The following is a 20,257-nucleotide window of genomic DNA, read 5'->3' on the forward strand; positions in this document are numbered from 1 at the left end:
AGCAAGGTCCGGTATGGTTTCAAATAGGATGGGGGGCACGTCTTGAGGGTGTTGGAATAGAGGTCCCTCAGGATTCTTTCCAAGTCTGCAATTCCCTCATTCTATTGTATTTTAATGTTGCAAATCACCCTGGGAACCTAAGGTGAAAGGTGGATAATTAACATAATACAATATAACAGTATCATTTTATAACTTGCAGCCTATGGACACTCAGCGACGGAAAAGGAAAGTGAACATTTAGTTTACTTTGAGGTCAGAGTGCATGAGGTTGGTTTGCAAATCCCACAGACCTGTTGCTCTTCTCTTTCCAAAATCAAGCTTCAAAAATACATGTCCATACAAGCTGAATGGAGCCCATCAGCTCTGATGCTAAAGATTATGGTATCGTATTGTATCACATAGCATCCCTGAAAACATTGTGTGTTTTCCATTTGCTGGAGCTATGGGGAAACTGGGCAGCGGAGTCTGAGATCCCATCTGCGCTGCACATTATTATAGAACAAATTGGGGTTATTCTTTTGCAACCCAACTCTGCATCGAGAGCTTTCAGTGACCCCTAAGTCCGTAAGCTGGTCAAGGGGGAAATGTGTGGAGATAGGAACCAGTGGAAGGAAAGCAAGGGAGATCTTTCTTTGTCTGTTGCATCACAGCCCCCCTTCCCCCCTTGCAAGGACCCAGAACAAAGGTGTGTAACAGCTTTTAAAGACTAGAAATTGCCCAACCCCTTAGCCAAAGACCACCCAAAAGCATCATGCAAGCCTCACAGAAAGAGGCAGTTTGCAACAGAAATCTGAGTGCATGGCTTGTCTCCTGTCTGTCAAGATACCTGAGTAAAAGGAATGGGGTGTGTGTCGCAAGTACCTGACATACCACAAAATGGACAGAGGGCTGCATTGAATTTGGTGACCCATGACCTTATGCGGAGCTGCGTCTGAATATCTCCCCTTTAATCCTGGCTAACCCCCATGTATATGTCCTCAACTCCTTTCCTGAGCCCAATTTGGGAAGTTCCATTCAACGCATGTTTGCGGCTGAAGGCCCTGCAGTGCTGCGAGATTACTTTCCGGCAACTGCGTTTTTGTCTGAGGCGAGGACCTGGAATCCTGACGCAGCCCGTGCGTGGGGCAGCGCCCGCACCCTTTGTCTCAAGACAAACCCCCATTGCCAGCCAAGGAACCGGAACCCCTCCGACCAATGGGCGCGAGCGGAATGTTGGGACGTGGCTATGACATCATCGGAATCCCGGGGGGGAATCCAGGTTGGTGGAGGGCGGGGGGTCAAGGTGTTGTTGTCGGGGGCCCCCGGAAGGCTGGATCTTCTCACCTCCTTTGAAGCTATCGCAAAGAAGGGTGCCAACTTGGATTTGCCCATCCTGGACACAAGTAGGGTGAGATCCACTGGATCTCACCATCGTTAAGGCAGAAAAACGTGCCACCCAGTTCCCTTTCAGCTGGGCTGTGCGGTGGGAGAAATTGACCAGCCAGCCTTCCCACACCAGGTTGGGTCTATTGCCGTCCCATTAGCCACCACCGACCTAACCATTATTTGCAGTATCGAGCACCCTCCCCGTAGACCTTGAGCTGAAGCAAGAAGCCACTGGCTGGTTGAAGGAGGTTTGAGGCAGCACACAAGACTTCAATCATGGTTGAACATTCGGCCTCCACGCCTTACGTCTCTGTGATGGACCAGTATGGTTACCAGGTCGGCAAAGTGATCGGCCACGGTTCCTACGGGACCGTCTACGAGGCGTATTTCGCCAAGCAGAAGACGATGGTGGCCATCAAAATCATCTCCAAGAAGAAGGCCTCGGAGGATTACCTCACCAAATTCCTGCCGAGGGAGATACAGGTTGTTATTCTCAAGGTGCCGCGTGGATACCCCTTCCAGCCCTGAGCTTTTCCACAGGGCACTTTGCTATGGGCTTGGGCATGTGTGTTTTGAGCGTCCTCATGAGGTCACCCCCATCCAAATGCTGCTCTGAATTTCTTGCCCCCCGTTTAATCCAGATTTGCTGTGTCCCTTGGGAAATCTAAGAGATTTGTGGGTTTGTTGTTGTTGTTTAGTTGTGTCCGACTCTTTGTGACCCCCTGGACCAGAGCACGCCAGGCACTCCTGTCTTCCACTGCCTCCCGCAGTTTGGTCAAACTCATGTTCATAGCTTTGAGAACACTGTCCAACCATCTCGTCCTCTGTCGTCCCCTTCTCCTTGGGCCCTCCATCTTTCCCAACATCAGGGTCTTTTCCAGGGAGTCTTCTTCTCTTCTCATGAGGTGGCCAAAGTCTTGGAGCCTCAGCTTCACGATCTGTCCTTCCAGTGAGCACTCAGGGCTGATTTCCTTCCGAATGGAGAGGTTTGATCTTCTTGCAGTCCATGGGACTCTCAAGAGTCTCCTCCAGCACCAGAATTCAAAAGCATCCATTCTTGGGCGATCAGCCTTCTTTGTGGTCCAGCTCTCACTTCCATACATCACTACTGGGAAAACCATAGCTTTAACTATATGGACCTTTGTTGGCAAGGTGATGTCTCTGCTTTTTAAGATGCTGTCTAGGTTTGCCATCACTTTTCTCCCAAGAAGCAGGCGTCTTTTAATTTCGTGGCTGCTGTCTCCATCTGCAGTGATCATGGAGCCCAAGAAAGTAAAATCTCTCACTGCCTCCATTTCTTCCCCTTCTGTTTGCCAGGAGGTGATGGGACCAGTGGCCATGATCTTCGTTTTTTTGATGTTGAGCTTCAAACCATATTTTGCACTCTCCTTTTTCACCCTCATTAAAAGGTTCTTTAATTCCTCCTCACAAAGAGATTTGTGGGAGGAACAGCAAAATGGCAAATCCAGATTAAACGGGGTGGGCAATATGGGATGGCGTTTTGATGAGGACATTGTGAAAAATTTGCGCAAGCAGCACCGAGTTATAAATAAACTGCTGGCGGGGACGACAACCGACTTTTATGGTGACATCTTAGAGTGGTTCCCAAACTTTCTTCCCTGTGGACCACTTGAAAATTGAGGAGGGTCTTCCTCACAGACCACATGATTTTTTTCCTGTTTCTTGCAGCAGTTGTAATGAGCTATGTGATAGATGCAGTACAATTTTTATTATTATTCTTTTATTTCTTAAGCATTTCCTGTTCTGCTGTTTTACAGTTTCGGCCCTCGTAGAATTCAAATTGCAACACGAAACGGAGAGATTAAAAAATGTAGTTAAAAATCCACATGAATACCGTATTTTTCGCTCTATAAGACGGACCAGACCACAAGTCGCACCTAGTTTTTGGAGGAGGAAAACAAGAAAAAAAATATTCTGAATCTCAGAAGCCAGAACAGCAAGAGGGATCGCTGCGCAGTGAAAGCAGCAATCCCTCTTTCTGTTCTGGCTTCTGGGATAGCTGCGCAGCCTGCATTCACTCCATAAGACGCACACACATTTCCCCTTACTTTTTAGGAGGGAAAAAGTGAGTCTTATAGAGCAAAAAAATACAGTATTTTGTGTGAGGGCTGTGCCGTCTCCCGTCTTTAGCTGCGAATGCCGCAGACGAGCCACGGACCACCTAAAGTCCTAAATGAAGTTTGTAGATCACTGGAGGAGGGGCGGAGTTGTGGACTGCAATTTTGAGGACATACCAGAGGAGTCAAGAGATGGCAATCTTTTCTCGGTGCTAAATTTCTGTTATCAAGAGAACAGAATAAACCCCAAATTCTTACTAGTGCGAGCCTGATCTGAAATCAGAAACCCTTCCCTCCTGCCCCTGGCTTCAGTGTAATGTTGACTTTGGGCTTTATGGCTTTGCATATGTTAATTTCCTTTCCCCTTTTGAAGAACAAACATTGCTTATTGACAGATGCTGGGTGCCTTCAATCCTAGAGGTTGATAAAATGCTCTGGCTGGATAGTTTTCCATTTGCTGGAGCTATGGGGAAACGGGGCAGCGGAGTCTGAGATCCCATCTGCGCTGCACTTTGTTATAAAACAAATTGGGATTATTCTTTTGCAAGCCAACTCTGCATTGAGAGATTTCAGTGCCCCTAAGTCTGTTTACGGTCAAGGGGGAAATGTGTGGAGGTAGCAACCAGTGGAAGGAAAGCAAGGGAGATCTTTATTTGTCTGTTGCATCACAGCCCCCCTTCCCCCCTTGCAAGGACCCAGAACAAAGGTGTGCAACAGCTTTTAAAGACTAGAAATTGCCCAACCCCTTAGCCAAAGACCACCCAAAAGCATCATGCAAGCCTCACAGAAAGAGGCGGTTTGCAACAGAAATCTGAGTGCATGGCTTGTCTCCTGTCTGTCAAGATACCTGATAATGTTTTACTGACATTCTTTTAAAATGGCAAACACCCAAGTTTCTGAAAACATTGTCACAGACCTCTTCTATTCGTGCACAAAATGTGCTCTTTTCACTGGATTTGTAAGTGAAAATAACTTATTGGGAGAGGCTTTTCCAAGATGTTTCCTTCTGCAGAGAAATATTTGGGGTCATTAAGAGTCAAGATGGTTTCTGGAGTGCTCTCCTGTACTATTTGAGACATGCGGATTACAGTGGTACCTCGGGTTACACACGTTTCAGGTTACATACACTTCAGGTTACAGACTCCGCTAACCCAGAAATAGTACCTCAGGTTAAGAACTTTGCTTCAGGATGAGAACAGAAATCGCGTGGCGGCGGCACGGCAGCAGCGGGAGACCCCCTTAGCTAAAGTGGTGCTTCAGGTTAAGAACAGTTTCAGGTTAAGAACGGACCTCCGGAACGAATTAAGTACGTAACCAGAGGTACCACTGTATGTGCTTATGGATGTGTGTTTTAGCTTGTGCACTTACGAACTTTTCCGTTTTATTCACGACACCTTAAAATTGTTATAACACAGATATAGCGGTATCATGCTATGGATTTTAAAGTCGTGGCTTCTCGCCAAAGAATTCTGGGAAGTGTATTTTGCTGAGGGGGCTGAGAATGATTGGGAGACTCGGAGCCACAATTCCCAGAGCAGTTTAACAGCCAATCCCTCTTCACAGGTGTTATAAGAAAAATACTGCTCCTTTTCCCTTATGGCGTATTCCAGAGCCCGTACAGAGTTCTTAAGTAGGTTCTCTATCGGTAGGAGAAAATAACAGAGGCCAACCAGAGAATATTGAGAAGCAAGGCAGCTAGTAAGCCTGATCTTTATTAAGTGTTGCAACAGGCATTTGAAATTTCCTCCCCGTAGCTCAAGACCACCAGCCCCAAAATCATACATACATCATACATACAAAAATCATACATACATCTACACCAGAAAATCTTTTTTGCCAGGATACCTGATAATGGTCACTGATTCTTTTTTCCTGAGCATCCTGGCCATTGCTTTGAGATGGTAAATAGTTTAGTTCCTGAATCTTTTACATATATTGATAGTTTGCTCAGCTTAACAGATACCGGTACTTCCAGGTTGTATTTGCAAAGGGAGGTGTATGCCCCTGAAGACAACTGGAACGCTTTTCCCATTTCCTTCCTCCTTGCAAGGAAATATTTGAGGCCAATTTGGGAGAGTCAAAATGGCTCCAGGATTGCTCTCCTGTACTGTTCCAGACACTATACTTATGCCTGTGTGTTTGCCTTGTACATTTCTGAACATTTATTTTACAGTGTATCTTAGACCTTATAATTCTTATAACAGTGGGAACTCTGGAAATTGTAGGTCTGAGAGGGAAATAGGGTCTTCCAACAATTCTCAGCACCCTTAAAAAGGTAAAGGGACCCCTGACCATTAGGTCCAGTCGTGACTGACTCTGGGGTTGCGGCGCTCATCTCGCTTTACTGGCCGAGGGAGCCGGCGCACAGCTTCCGGGTCATGTGGCCAGCATGACTAAGCCGCTTCTGGCGAACCAGAGCAGCACACGGAAACACCGTTTACCTTCCCACCGGAGTGGTACCTATTTATCTACTTGCACTTTGACGTGCTTTTTTCGAACTGCTAGGTTGGCAGGAGCAGGGACCGAGCAACGGGAGCTCACCCCATTGCAGGGATTTGAACCGCCGACCTTCTGATCGGCAAGTCCTAGGCTCTGTGGTTTAACCCACAGCGCCACCCACATTTCCCAGGATTCTTTGGGGGAAACCATGAACTATTAAAGGGCCATGAGGCTGCTTTGAATACATAGAGCAGGCAGGGCTTAAGTGTACACTACATAATTTTAAAGCACACCCCAAAGAATTATGGGAAGTGTAGTTTGTTCTGGGTACTGAGATTTCTAAGGTGACCCCTGCTCCCTTCAGGGAGCTACAATTCTCAGAGTGGTTCAACAATTGATCCCGGGAACTCTGGGAATCGTAGTTCTGTGAAGGGAATCAGTCCCAGACATGTTTCAATCTGTCCGTAACTTTTTCTGCTTAATCCATTTCACAAGACTTTGGCACACGATCTGTTCACGGAAAGTCCAGCCTTAGTTTTCTAACATTTGCTGTTTCATTGTCTCGCTGCCACCATAAAATATATTATCAGGTCATTGCCGAGGCAACTTTGAGTTGCTTCCGTCAACAAAAGTATATAAAGCTAATATGGTTGGGCGTCAACATTTTTTACTATAAAACTTCCTGCCTGACTAGCCCAGGATGCAACCCCAAGAATAAATGTTGAAACATGCAACTCTGAATCCCCCAAACGAATAAAGGAATATTTGTACAACCTCAGCAGGCATAATATAGTTCAGCCTAAAATTTCACAAGAACTGACAGGGGGAGCAGTGAGTGGAAGGGGCACAATGGTGTCAGATGTGGGCAAATCAATCCCTCCCCATATAACAAAAAGCAAACAACACCATAAAAACAATCCTATTATTATTATTATTATTATTATTATTAGAATTAATATACTGCCCTATACTCTCAGGTCTCAGGGCGGTTTACAAAATAAAATCAAAATATAAAACCACAAAAACAATAATCCAAAACAATAACAACCCAAACCGCTGCTTCCCATATGACTAGAGATGTAAAATTTCTGGAAATTTTGAAGCCACAAGGGGGGGGGAAATGTCCCCCCCCGTTTCCCCCCCCCCAGAAAAAATAGATTCGGGGGGGTTTAAAAGTTCAGTGTGGAGTAGTTTTACAAATTGCGTGAAACGCAGTGTATATAAAAGTATTATGCCTGCAATAAAACAGATAACCACCCCCCTTTCCCTCAAAAGCAACAAAAAAAGCAAGAAACCGTCAGCATAAAAAATAATCAGATTTGCCCCTTAGCACCAACAGCAAATAAAGTTCAGGTCCACCTCAGTATTTAAGCTCCATAGAAAGTCTACCCTTTGAGTAGTGCTTGGGGGGAAAAATAAACAGAAGAAACCGTTCAACTTCCAAAACGTTCAAAAACCGAAGTGTGGCTTCTGATTGGAAGCTCCTGCAGCCAATCGGAAGCTGCACCGGACATTTGGCTTCCAAAAATCGTTAGAAAACTGGAACACTCACTTCCGGGTTTCGATTGTTTGGGAGCCGATTTGTCTGGGAGCCAAGGCGTTCAAGATCCAAGGTACGACTGTATATTAACATAATCAACCCACATGTCCAAACAGATATTGAGACAAGACTGAGGATTGCAGGATATACATGGAGAAGGTGGTCAGATCTTCAGGCCAATGAGTAGTCGATGTTGTTGTTGTTTAGTCGTTTAGTCGTGTCCGACTCTTCATGGCCCCCTGGACCAGAGCACGCCAGGCCCTCCTGTCTTCCACTGCCTCCCGCAGTTTGGTCAAACTCATGCTGGTAGCTTCGAGAACAGTGTCCCACCATCTCGTCCTCCGTCGTCCCCTTCTCCTTGGGCCCTCCATCTTTCCCAAAATCAGGGTCTTTTCCAGGGAGTCTTCTCTTCTCATGAGGTGGCCAAAGTCTTGGAGCCTCAGCTTCAGGATCTGTCCTTCCAGTGAGCACTCAGGGCTGATTTCCTTCCGAATGGAGAGGTTGGATCTTCTTGCAGTCCATGGGACTCTCAAGAGTCTCCTCCAGCACCAGAATTCAAAAGCATCCTTTCTTGGGCGATCAGCCTTCTTTATGGCCCAGCTCTCACGTCCGTACATCACTACTGGGAAAACCATAGCTTTAACTATATGGACATTTGTTGGCAAGGTGGTAGTCGATAGTGGATATTTATTCCTCCGGCCTCATAATATAACTCTTTTTGTGACCATAAGAGTTTGCAGGATCCGCTTCCATTTCCCATCTGTTAGTCCCTAGGTTGTAATGTGAACACCTGCATACATCAAGGGTTTTTCTGAAACAAATTTAATCCGGATCCTTTCTGACAAAGCGCATGTTTCACCTTGCCCTCCAGGTGATGAAAACCCTGCGCCACAAATACGTGATCAGTTTCTACCAGGCTATCGAGACCACCTCTCGCCACTACATCATCATGGAGCTGGCACCCTGTGGCGACGTCCTGGAGTGGATCCAGAAATCGGGCGCCTGCTCCGAGGCCCTGGCCGGGAAGTGGTTTTCTCAGCTGTCTCTGGGGATCGCCTATCTGCACGGCAAGGGCATTGTGCACCGGTGAGTAAATGGAGGAAATGGCGATAGGCCAGGAAAAGAGGCAGTCCTCAAAGCTGCCTCAAGAAACAGCTACTTTTAAGACCTGGGCTGTGTGTGCACCAGATCTACTGTATGCATGTCACATTCAAAGCACACACAGCTGGCTGGTGTTCAGAAGCACTTCCTGTCTGCCTCTTTCGCATAGCTGTCAACTTACAGATTTTAAAATCAGGGACCAGCAGCCTCAAAAATAAGGGATCAGCAGCCAAAATAAGGGATTTTCAGAGCACAGGGAGGTTCAACTTCTGAGCCCCTCCGAGCCAAAGGCAGAAAGCCCAGCCAGCAGCCAAACAAAGCCTCAAGCGGTAGTTCCCACAGCGCAGCAACCCGGCAAAGGGGATGCAGCAAGGGAAACCACCGTCACCTCTCCGCTGGGAAGCGCTGAGCAAAGGCGAGTCCCCAGGCAACGCGGCCGATTTGATTGGCACAAGGCATGCAAGCTCCACCCCCCAGTCGTTCTTAGACTCCTTATTGGGTGAGCAACGCAGCCAAGCAACACAGTTGGAGCCTCCCTCCTCCCTGGCCGGCAGGGAGGGAGGGAGAGGAGCTGCTTCCTTTGAAACCCGGGAAATTTAAGGGACATCATCATTAAGGGACAGCAGCGGGACACGGCGCTGGGATAAGGGAGTTTCCTGCCAAATAAGGGACGGTTGACAGCTATGCTCCTTGGTGGATGAGAACAGCCATCCTGGCTAGTAGCCATCAACAGCCCTCAACTCCTGGCTGGCTCGCCAAATTGTTATAAGAAAAAACTGCTCCCTTTTCCTTATGGGGTACCCAAGAGCCTGTACAGCAGGGGTAGGCAACCAAAGGCCTGTGGGCCAGATAAGGCCCAATCGCCTTATCAATCCGGTTCATGGACAGTTCAGGAATAGGCCTATTTTTACATGAGTAGAATGTGTCCTTTTATTTAAAATGCACTTCTGGGTTATTTGTGGGGCCTGCTTGGTGTTTTTACATGAGTAGAATGTGTACTTTTATTTAAAATGCATCTCTGGGTTATTTGTGGGGCATAGGAATTCGTTCATCCCCCCCCCAAAAAAATAGTCTGGCCCACCACATGGTCTGAGGGACGGTGGACCGGCCCATGGTTGAAAAAGGTTGCTGACCCCTGCCATACAGAGTCCTTATGTGGGTTCTCTATCAGTAGGAGAAAATAACAGGCCAACCAGAGAATTCTGAGAAGCAAAACAGCTAGTAAGCCTGATCTTTATTAAACTGTTGCAAGAGGGTCCCCACTCCCCACACGCAGGAGGGAGGAGGGAAACCCAGAACAAGCCCTTATATGGACTTTTGAAATTGCTCACCTTGTAGCCCAAGGCCACTCCCCCCCAAAACATCATCCATCCATCCATCACATAAGGAGGTGGTCTACAGCAGAAATTTGAGTGTGTTGCTTCTCTCCTGTCTGCCAGGATACCTGATCATGCCTTACTTGGATTGCCTTTTCTGGGTAGCCTGGCCATTCCTTTGAGATGGTAAATACTTAGTTCCCGAATCTCTCATGCATATTGATAACAGATACTTGCTAGACTGTATTTGAAAAGGAAGGTGTAAGCCGCTACAGTCAAAAGACAACCGGAAAGCTTTCCCCGTTTCCTTCCTCCTTGCAGAGAAATATTTGAGGTCAATTCAATAGATTTTATTGCATTAGCCGTGTGGCCATAGCATGATATACATAGAAATAACAACATAAAATGGGGGTGGGGAGGTAAAGGTAGATATCGTCCTGGGCAAATACTTACAGGGAAAAAAGAAAAAAAGAAAAAAAAAAAGAGATAACAGAAGCGACAAGGGATTTAAAACATCGAGTGACCGATAATACAAAAACAAAAAGACAAAAAACTGCTGAGGGTGGAGGAGGATCGTTAGAGGGGTCCTTCAGCTCCTCAGATTTGTCCTAGCTCCATTGACCTTGTACAATAAAGCTACTTGGAACTTCGTTCGATTGTGCAGCGTATCGACTGCAGCTGTGGTGTTAAAATAGAAGTTAGTGCCGCTTTCCTCTTCATCACACTGAGCAGGAAGTTAGCTGTCATCTCGGTAATCCAACAATCAGAATCCTGCAAAAGAAGGGACACTATCCAGGGCTGGATTGGGAGATGAAGCTTGTTCATGAGAGGAGTTAAAAACCGAGATCTTTCATCTGTCCAGTTGGGACAGAAGAGCATTACATGTTCCATAGTCTCCAGAGCCGTGTCATTACAGGTGCATGTTCTGTTTGCGATGGGGACTCTGTATTTGAGGTCAATTTGGGAGAGTCAAAATGGGAGAGGAAAGGAGAATGTTAGCCACTTTGAGACTCCTTTGGGTAGTGATAAAGCGGGATATCAAATCCAAACTCTTATTCTTCTCCAACTCTGCAATATCCTTTCCACACTGGAAACTGAAGCTGGGATTTCCCTATTAGAAAGTCCTGCAGGTTTAACCCACTTCCCCTAAGATCCCCTGTCTCCTTTTTCTCCCCGCTGCTTTTTCTGACCGCAGGGACCTGAAACTCGAGAACCTTCTCCTCGACAAGCGTGAAAACATCAAGATCTCGGACTTTGGCTTCTCCAAGATGGTGTCCACCCAGACGCAGCCTCCCCCGACGCCGTCGTACCGCATGATGAGCTGCTTCTCGCACCTGAGCCAGACCTACTGCGGCAGCTTCGCCTACGCTTGCCCCGAGATCTTGCTGGGCCTGCCCTACAACCCGTTCCTTTCCGACATCTGGAGCATGGGGGTTATCCTCTACACCTTGGTGGTGGCCCACCTGCCCTTCGACGACACCAACCTCAAGAAGCTGCTGCGGGAGACACAGAAGGAAGTCAGCTTCCCCAGCCACCTCCAGATCAACGAGGAAATCAAGGTGAGCGGCGCGACAACTAGGAGCCATACCCACAAAAGCCACCAGGGGGCGCCGTGCCAATACCACTGAGTGCCACTAGGGACGCGGGTGGCGCTGTGGTCTGAACCACTGAGCCTCTTGGGTGTGCTGATCAGAAGGTCGGTGGTTCGAATCCCCGCAACGGGGTGAGCTCCCGTTGCTCTGCGCCAGCTCCTGCCAACCTAGCAGTGCGAAAGCACACCAGTGCAAGTAGATAAATAGGTACCACTGCAGTGGGAAGGTAAACGGCGTTTCTGTGTGCTCTGGTTTCCGTCACGTCAAAAGTGGTTTAGTTCTGCTGGCCACATGACACGGAACGCTGTCTGTGAACAAACGCCGGCTCCCTCAGCCCAAAAGTGAGATGAGCGCCGCAACCCCATAGTTGCCTTTGACTGGACTTAACCGTCCAGGGGTCCTTTACCTTTACCTACTCATGGGATAACGGTGTGGTGCCCATACCCCAGTAGGGGGTGCTGATGTGGGGGGCCTGTATCCAGGCCCTCAAAATCCACTATGGGGTACTTGTGCAATGGTGCCCATACCTTCAAATGCCACTAGGGGGTGCTGCTGCATGGGTGCTACCTCAGTACCCTCAAAAGCCACTGGGGGGCAGTTGCGGGATGGTGGTGCTTCTGTGCCTGCCCCCTAAAAAGCCACTCAGAGGTCCTCATGTAGACGTGTTGTCTCCTCTCCCCTTGCCCTCAACTCACAGCTTCTCCTTTTTTAAAAAAAGTTTTTATTATTAAAATAATTCAACATTAATACACACATATTGTGAATATACAAGCATACAAACATACATTTCATACAGTCCTTAAAAATGTTCAAACATACCTACACTCAATCCCACAGATAATTCCTTTTCCCATCAACATCCACCACCCCTCACCCCACCTTTGTGTTAGACTTCCAATCTACTCAATTGCAATTTCTTTCCATTCTATTACTTTCTTTCACACACCTTTAACCTAATTTCATGCTTCTTTTTCTATTACGCATCGTTATCCATCTCATTTAGTATTCCAGTATTTAAAACGGAACTTGTTTATTCTAATAGGAGCTCTGATTTTTCAATATGGTTTTGCAAGTATCCTTTAAACACCGTACCAGTCCCTGTCTATCTTCTCTTTTGAGATCTCCTCATTGGGCTTTTAACTGGGTTGGAACAGGCAGAAATCCAACAGGTGCGGTTTTTCCAGCCAGTGCCATTCACACGTCAGCCTGGCTGCAGCGCCAATACTCTCGACTGCAGCAGGCGTACTTACTGTGAGGCTGGCCCTGCGTGAACCTCTCCACCCACCCAGCACCCTGAGGCTATATCACGGGGGTGGCAGGAATGCCAGCTACACCCTGGCTGATCACCTGGTTCCTCTGAGCAAGGAGAAGAGCTGTTCCCCGACTCTCACGGCGCCTTCCTCCTGGAGCCTTCCTTCTCCTGACATCAGCAGCTTCCAACGATTGGCAAGACACGACTGACCAAGGAGCTGGGCACCCAGCTCCTGGGAGTTCAGAAGAGGGCAAAAAATACCAGCCGCAGGCAGAGTTGGGGGTTCTTTCCCACCCACGGCAGACGTCCAAATTTATCGGGGCTCCTCACCAATTTGGGGTGGCGTTGTTGGCTCTTGCGGGCTGCAGCAGGAGAAAGCTGCCACCTGGATCTGAGGAAGCAAGCTCTAAAGCCAGATGCCACTGTAAATCAGTTATAGGACAAGAGTCCTCAAACTTTTTAAACAGGAGGTCAGTTCACTGTCCCTCACTGTTGGGAGCCGGACTATAGTTTGAAAAAAATATATATGAACGTATTCCTATGCACACGACACATATTTTATTTGTAGTGCACAAAAACAGGAAAAACAAGGCAATATTTAAATTGAAGAACGGTTTTAATCAACATAAACTTTTAAGTATTTCAATGGGAAGTATGGGCCTTGTTTTCTGCTCCTGAGATGGTCAGTATCTGGTTTCTATTTGTCACTAGTCATAGCAAGTGTTTATCAGTCTGGATGTGGTTGGAGATTTCACATGTTTCATTCGGGGGAAAGTCTGTTCGCAGAGCAGACATAGGTGCTGCCAAAGATGGTTGCAAACATAAGATGGTTGCGATTTTGAGTGCACGGTTCCTGAGATTAAGATATGCCTCAGAGGGGACGCGGGTGGCGCTGTGGGTAAACCCTCAGCGCCTAGGACTTGCCGATCGTATGGTCGGCGGTTCAAATCCCCGCGGCGGGGTGAGCTCCCGTCGTTCGGTCCCAGCTCCTGCCCACCTAGCAGTTCGAAAGCACCCCTAAGTGCAAGTAGATAAATAGGTACCGCTTCATAGCGGGAAGGTAAACGGCGTTTCCGTGTGCTGCGCTGGCTCGCCAGAGCAGCTTCGTCACGCTGGCCACGTGACCCGGAAGTGTCTCCGGACAGCGCTGGCCCCCGGCCTCTTAAGTGAGATGGGCGCGCAACCCTAGAGCCGTGCACGACTGGCCCGTACGGGCAGGGGTACCTTTACAGGGGGAGAGATGCATAGAAATTAGTGAGGCTGCCTGATTTGAATGCGTCTTTCACAATTCTGTAGTTCGGCCAATTCCATTTGGTAAATCGGGTCAACAATTTCAATGTCAACAGAAAACTCTAAGCCAGGGACCATAGAAAGAAAGAACGCAAAAGCACCGGCCCGCCTGCTGCACGTGCGCGGGATCGCATCATCCCTCCTCTTGCATGCACACTGCCCTCCTTCCCCACAACCAACAATCCACTCGCGATATCAATGGACGCCGGATGCAGAGGTCGTGCTCAGGCACAGGACGCCATACTTCCTTTCGACATAGACCCATTAGACAGCTGTGGGTTCTGCAATTGCCGGGCAGGCTGGGTTCAGGACCTGGCGGGCCAGATCCGGCCTGCGGACCATAGTTTGAGGACCCCTGGGTTAGGAGGACCGCAAGATGCCTCAAAAGGTTAAAGTTTGTTTTTTGATCCCGGAGGGAAACGAACATGATTCCCGTGACTCCCCTCCTCCTTCCTGGGAGTCCGATTTTGTCGTCTCCTTAGGTCGGCGTGCAGAGTTCACGTGCCAACTCCCCGGACCTTAAGAATGTAAGGTCCACCTAGCCCAGCAACCTGTTCTCATTGTGGCCAAGCTGACGCCCGAATGGGAAACCCGCAAGCGAGTGGGATCTGAGTGCAAGAGCCCTCTCTCTGTGGCTTCCACTAACCGGCGTCCAGAAGCATTGCTGCTATCTTTACACAAACACACCGCGCAGCTGGCGAGCACACTGAGTCTATGAGGCTGTGTGCTAGAATTGCTATTAGTCATAAAGCAGCAACAGCATGCATGATGGTTTGCGGAGTACAAAAGGGCAGACTGCGTCCTTTACGGTTTACGGTCTTCCCCACAAGATGGCTGTTGCTAAGGTGTGTTTGTGAGAGAGAGAACTTGGGTAAATTCAGAAGCGGATTAGAGCTCAAAAAATTGGAGAGAGAATTCCCATCCTCTTCACTGAGACCCTTGCTAGATTTTGCTATAGACATAGCTTTCATTGGAGCTTTTTTGAGGGGTGGGGGTGGAGAAACTTGGCCGGATGAACTATTGTGTTTTCCCCCCAAACACCTGTTACTTAGACCGTCCCAGTTAAATCATAAAATTGTAGAGTTGGAAGGGACCCTGCAAGTCATCTAATGCAAAAGCCTGCAATGCAGGAATATTTTGCCCCATGTGGGTCTCGAACCCACAAGCCTGAGATTTAAAGGTCTCATGCTGGGACTGAGCTACCCCAGGTCCCAGACAGAAGCTTTTCCGTTTCAAGTATTGTTCAATGCAAAGGACGGTGGTGCACACCTTGGTCTCTGAGCAGCGAGAGACTCCGGCGCTTACCTGCAATTTGGTTGCGTTTCCTTGGAAATGAAGGTCTGTGGAGACTGCAGTGTCCTTAAGATATACATATTACACAGATATACAGCATTAACACTCCAGCAGATCTTGCCTGCTCATGATTAAGAGTCCAGCACACATCAAGACAAGCCCCAGTTTCTCCAGCTTCCAGCATCAGCCAAAACTCACAACCAACTTGCCTGGTTCCAACTTCCTAGCATCATGTGGCATCCAGCCAGGCGAGTTCGGAAAGTGCTTATACCTTCCTGGAAGCGTCTGGAGTAGTCGCTATGGCAACACATCTCTTCCCAGTTAACGCCTTAAGATGCTGATGAGGCCGGCCAAGACCATTACCTGAACAAAGGAACTGGTTTCCTCTTGCAGATTCTAAACTTGCAGGTGTAGGATCGCAGGTTTGGGACCCCTGGGCATCATCCAAATTGACCCCCCTAAAAAAATCTATTGCTAGAATCGAAGATTGTTGTTGTTGTTTAGTCGTGTCCGACTCTTCGTGACCCCCTGGACCAGAGCACGCCAGGCACTCCTGTCTTCCACTGCCTCCCGCAGTTCGGTCAAACATGCTGGTAGCTTCGAGAACACTGTCCCACCATCTCGTCCTCCGTCATCCCCTTCTCCTTGTGCCCTCCATCTTTCCCAACATCAGGGTCTTTTCCAGGGAGTCTTCTCTTCTCATGAGGTGGCCAAAGTATTGGAGACTCAGCTTCACGATCTGTCCTTCCAGTAAGCACTCAGGGCTGATTTCCTTCGGAATGGAGAGGTTTGATCTTCTTGCAGTCCATGGGACTCTCAAAAGTCTCCTCCAGCACCAGAATTCAAAAGCATCATTTTTTTGGCAATCAGCCTTCTTTATGGTCCAGCTCTCACTTCCATACATCACTACTGGGAAACCCCTAGTTTTGACTATACGGACCTTTGTTGGCAAGGTGATGTCTCTGCTTTTTAAGATGCTGTCTAGGTTTGTCATTGCTTTTCTCCCAAGAAGCAGGCGTCTTTTAATTTCGTGACTGCTGTCACCATCTGCAGTGATCATGGAGCCCAAGAAAGTAAATGACAGGCGTAATTTTTTGCAGAGGGCTCCTGCTGCTTTGCTGCACCGGTCTCCTATAACCATGAGCAGGGATGGGGAAGTTGTGGCCAAACAGCTCATCATAAAGGCTACAACAGCCGGCTGCCCCAAGGCCTTTGGCCACACTGGCGGGAGATGATTGGATCTGGAGTCCAAGAAGACCTGGCAGGGCACATCTTTCCTCCTACCTCAGATCTAACGAAGGCCTCTTTATAGACGATGCCTCCTGCGACGCACAAGGGAATAATCCAAAACCGAAAGCAAACCTGCTTTTCCACTTTGGAACAATTGTTTTCACCCAGTTGCAAATTCAGTTGCTTAATCGGGTGCCTCTCGTACAGTGAAGATCTTTTTAGTTGAGAGAGAGCGCACTACAATTCCCTGAATTCCCCAGGGAGATATTCGTGCTTAAAAGCCGCTCCAAGGAATTGTGGCTCTGTGAAGGGGATAGGGGTCTCCTAGCAAATCTCAGCACCAGGAGAAAAAAACTGGATGTACATTTCCAAAATATGAGATAGAAAACAAATAAATAAAACCTTCATACAGCAACAGTGTTTTGTGTTATGTAGGCTCCTATGATGTAAGCTAGCCTGCTCCCTAAAATATCACTTGTTTGCTCCTTTCTATATACAGGGTGCCTACATTCTGCATGGACTGGTTGCATGGCAACATGGGCAAAGGCTTCAGATACCTATGAGGTCCATAAATGACCATATAGCATATATTCAACCCAAAAACAGCGACGATTTGTTGTTGACAAAGGACAGCTGGGCATATAAAAGGCCCCATTACCTTCAGTAGCTGAGGGCCTCATCAAACCTAAATCCGGCCCTGCTCAGCACCCATAACAAACTAGAGTTCCCACAAGCTTTTTTGGGGGGGAAGTTATGGCTGTTTAAACTGGAGTGACACTGCTTTAGAGGTGTAATCCATGAAGGAACTGTGCACTTCTGAATTTGCCCGTGCAACCTGTAATGTTCTATAAGAGTCAATGTCCTGGAGTAGATAGGCTAGATGTAATTCAGGTGGTTTAGCAACAGTTTCCAAGATGATTGAACTCAGAATCCTTGATCGGGGAACAATATATAAAGGACAATTAAACAAGATATGATAAAGGGATTCTATTGATTTGTTGTCACATGCGCATAAAACAGAGGTTTTACCGTTAGAAAGTCTATTACTCAGCACATTTGAGGGGAACACATTAAATCTGGCTCTAACAAAAGCGAATCTATGCGACGCAACCGATAAGGTAGACAGATATCGAGGTATCTGGGACATAAATGTAATGCCCTGATTTATCTATCTATCTATCTATCTATCTATCTATCTATCTATCTGCCATGACGGGACGCAGGTGGTGCTGTGGGTTAAGCCACAGAGCCTAGGGCTTGCCGATCAGAAGGTCAGCGGTTCAAATCCCCGTGATGGGGTAAGCTCCCGTTGCTCAGTCCCTGCTCCTGCCAACCTACCAGTTCAACAGCATGTCAAAGTGCAAGTAGATAAATAGGTATCACTCCGGCGGGAAGGTAAACGGCGTTTCTGTGCGCTGCTCTGGTTCGCCAGAAGCGGCTTAGTCATGCTGGCCACATGACCCGGAAGCTGTACACCGGCTCCCTCGGCCAATAAAGCGAGATGAGCGCCGCAACCCCAGAGTCGGCCATGACTGGACCTAATGGTCAGGGGTCCCTTTACCTTTTACCAGCCATGACGGCTGGCCTCAGCCTCCGCAGCCATGTTTCTGAACGCCAGTTGCTGGAAACTGCAGGAGGGGAGAGGGCCCTTGTGTTCGAATCCCGCTTGCAGGTTTCCCACAAGCCCCCTGGGAGAACAGGCAGGCGGATTTAGCGGCGCTGTGGGTTAAATCACAGAGCCTAGGACTTGCCGATCAGAAGGGCGGCGGTTCGAATCCCTGCGACGGGGTGAGCTCTCGTTGCTCGGTCCCAGCTCCTGCCAACCTAGCAGTTCGAAAGCACCTCAGAGTGCAAGTAGATAAATAGGTACCACTCCGGCGGGAAGCTAAACGGCGTTTCCGTGCGCTGCTCTGGTTCACCAGAAGCGGCTTAGTCATGCTGGCCACATGACCCGGAAGCTGTACGCCGGCTCCCTTGGCCAATAAAGTGAGATGAGCGCTGCAACCCCAGAATTGGTCCTGACTGGACCTAATAGTCAGGGGTCCCTTTATCTTTACCTGGCTTGATCCGGCAGCCTCCTCTTTTGCGGTGGTTAAATCGCCTGTCCCTCTCGCCCCTGCAGGAACTGGTCCACCGCATCCTGCGCCCTGCTTCCAAGCGGCTGAACATCCTGGAGGTGCTCAAAGTCCCTTGGGTCCTCAAGTTCCTGGCTGAGAAGCCGACCACCGAGATCAAGGCCCTGGAAGCGATCTGCGGGCCCCGGGCAGCCGACACCAGCAAGAACGCCACCACGCCCAGCACCACCAAGTCCCGCTCCCTCACCTTCACACCGGACAAAAAGAAGGCCGCCAGCCGGACCCGCAGCACCGGGCAGATCAAGGGGACTAAGACCCAGGAGAAGCCCATCTGAAGGAGGGGAGACATCTTGGAACGAGGGATGGGGGGAGATCTCAGGCTGGAGTCTCTCACCTGCAGTGACCGAGCGATATTTTCTTGGGGGGGGGGGAAAGTCCAGGGGGTGGGTGGTCTAGGGTGTGCACAGGGACCGTAGGGGGGGAAAGGAGGGCAGGGAACACTCAGAAGTAGCGTCACAGCCCCTTCTCTTCATCAGGCCTAAAGGAACAAAAGCAGCAGCAGGTTTTGGAAAATGACGTTTGGGTGCCATCTCTGAAATGCGAGATTAAAACCGAAAACAGAACAGTCCTTTGGGGTTTCGCAGAAGTCAATTTGGGAAGGTGGTTAACGGACCTTTACGCTCATCCCTTCTTTGGGATTTCTTTTATTAATGCGCACCCACAAAATAAACCATGAACCATCATATACAGTGGTACCTTGGGTTAAGAACTTAATTCGTTCTGGAGGTCCGTTCTTAACCTGAAACTGTTCTTAACCTAAGGTACCACTTTAGCTCATAGCTGTCAACTTTTCCCTTTTCTTGCGAGGAATCCTATTCGGAATAAGGGAATTTCCCTTTTGAAAAGGGAAAGGTTGACAGCTATGCTTTAGCTAATGGGGCCTCCCGCTGCCGCCGCACGATTTCTGTTCTCATCCTGAAGCAAAGTTCTTAACCCGAGGTGCTATTTCTGGGTTAGCAGAGTCTGTAACCTGAAGCGTTCGTAACCCGAGGTACCACTGTATGTACATTCCCTGGGGTTACTGAGCCAAAAGGCTGCGATTCTCGATTTCACAGAATGGTAGCTCTGGAAGGGACCCAGAGTGTCATCTAGTCCAACCCCCTGCGACGCAGGAATCTCAACCAGATCCCTCCACAACATGTGGCCACTCAACCACTTGCTTAAAAACCTCCAAGGAAGGAGAGTCTGCTAGCTTCCGAGGGAGACTGTTTCACTGTCGAACTGCTCTTCCCGTGAGAAAATTCTTCCTGATGTTTAGCTGGAATCAGTGGTGTAGCAGAGTTTGCCAGCCTCCAGGGCATAGAGGGCGAAGAGAACCTGCTGTGCTAGCCCAGGCCTTGCCACTGCCGCCCCTGGAGCGCCCCCCCCCTTCTGAGTTATGCTGTGCTGCCTGTCAGCCCACATGGGGGGACGACAGCCGGCCGACACAGCCTTTGGTGGTTGGATTCCCCGGATGTCCACCAAGAGGAGTGCCAGGCTAGGCTGGGCCCTTGCCCGCCTCCCTCAGCCTCCGCCTGCTCGCCAAGTGCAGTGCGAACAACCCTCTGTTGTGTTCTGGAGTTCAGCTCCTTCCCCAGCGAGGAAATTGGGAGTTTGCAAAAAAGCCACCTTAGCAATAGCAAGTGT

At 48.7% G+C, this 20,257-nt stretch overlaps 2 protein-coding genes across 2 annotated transcripts in view; one reads left to right on the forward strand and one right to left on the reverse strand.

Annotated features, from left to right (window-relative positions):
• Positions 1-20,257, reverse strand: part of TM9SF1 (transmembrane 9 superfamily member 1) — a 43,320-nt gene that overhangs the window by 15,520 nt on the left and 7,543 nt on the right. Inside the window, exons 6-8 of the mRNA XM_053360470.1 lie at positions 18,554-18,988; positions 16,551-16,588; positions 10,981-11,335 (exon numbers count right to left, since the gene is read on the reverse strand). Coding sequence (XP_053216445.1) covers positions 10,981-11,335; positions 16,551-16,588; positions 18,554-18,988 — 828 coding nt within the window. The remainder of the gene's footprint in view (positions 1-10,980; positions 11,336-16,550; positions 16,589-18,553; positions 18,989-20,257) is intronic.
• On the forward strand, positions 1,274-19,257 carry TSSK4 (testis specific serine kinase 4). Its single transcript, XM_053362839.1, has 4 exons — positions 1,274-1,848; positions 8,294-8,508; positions 11,035-11,398; positions 18,619-19,257. The coding sequence occupies exons 1-4, from the start codon at positions 1,642-1,644 to the stop codon at positions 18,904-18,906; spliced, it is 1,074 nt and encodes a 357-aa protein (XP_053218814.1). The 5' UTR covers positions 1,274-1,641; the 3' UTR covers positions 18,907-19,257.

This window comes from Podarcis raffonei, chromosome 13 (genome assembly GCF_027172205.1).
Source record: "Podarcis raffonei isolate rPodRaf1 chromosome 13, rPodRaf1.pri, whole genome shotgun sequence".
Classification (NCBI taxonomy): Eukaryota; Metazoa; Chordata; class Lepidosauria; order Squamata; family Lacertidae; genus Podarcis; species Podarcis raffonei.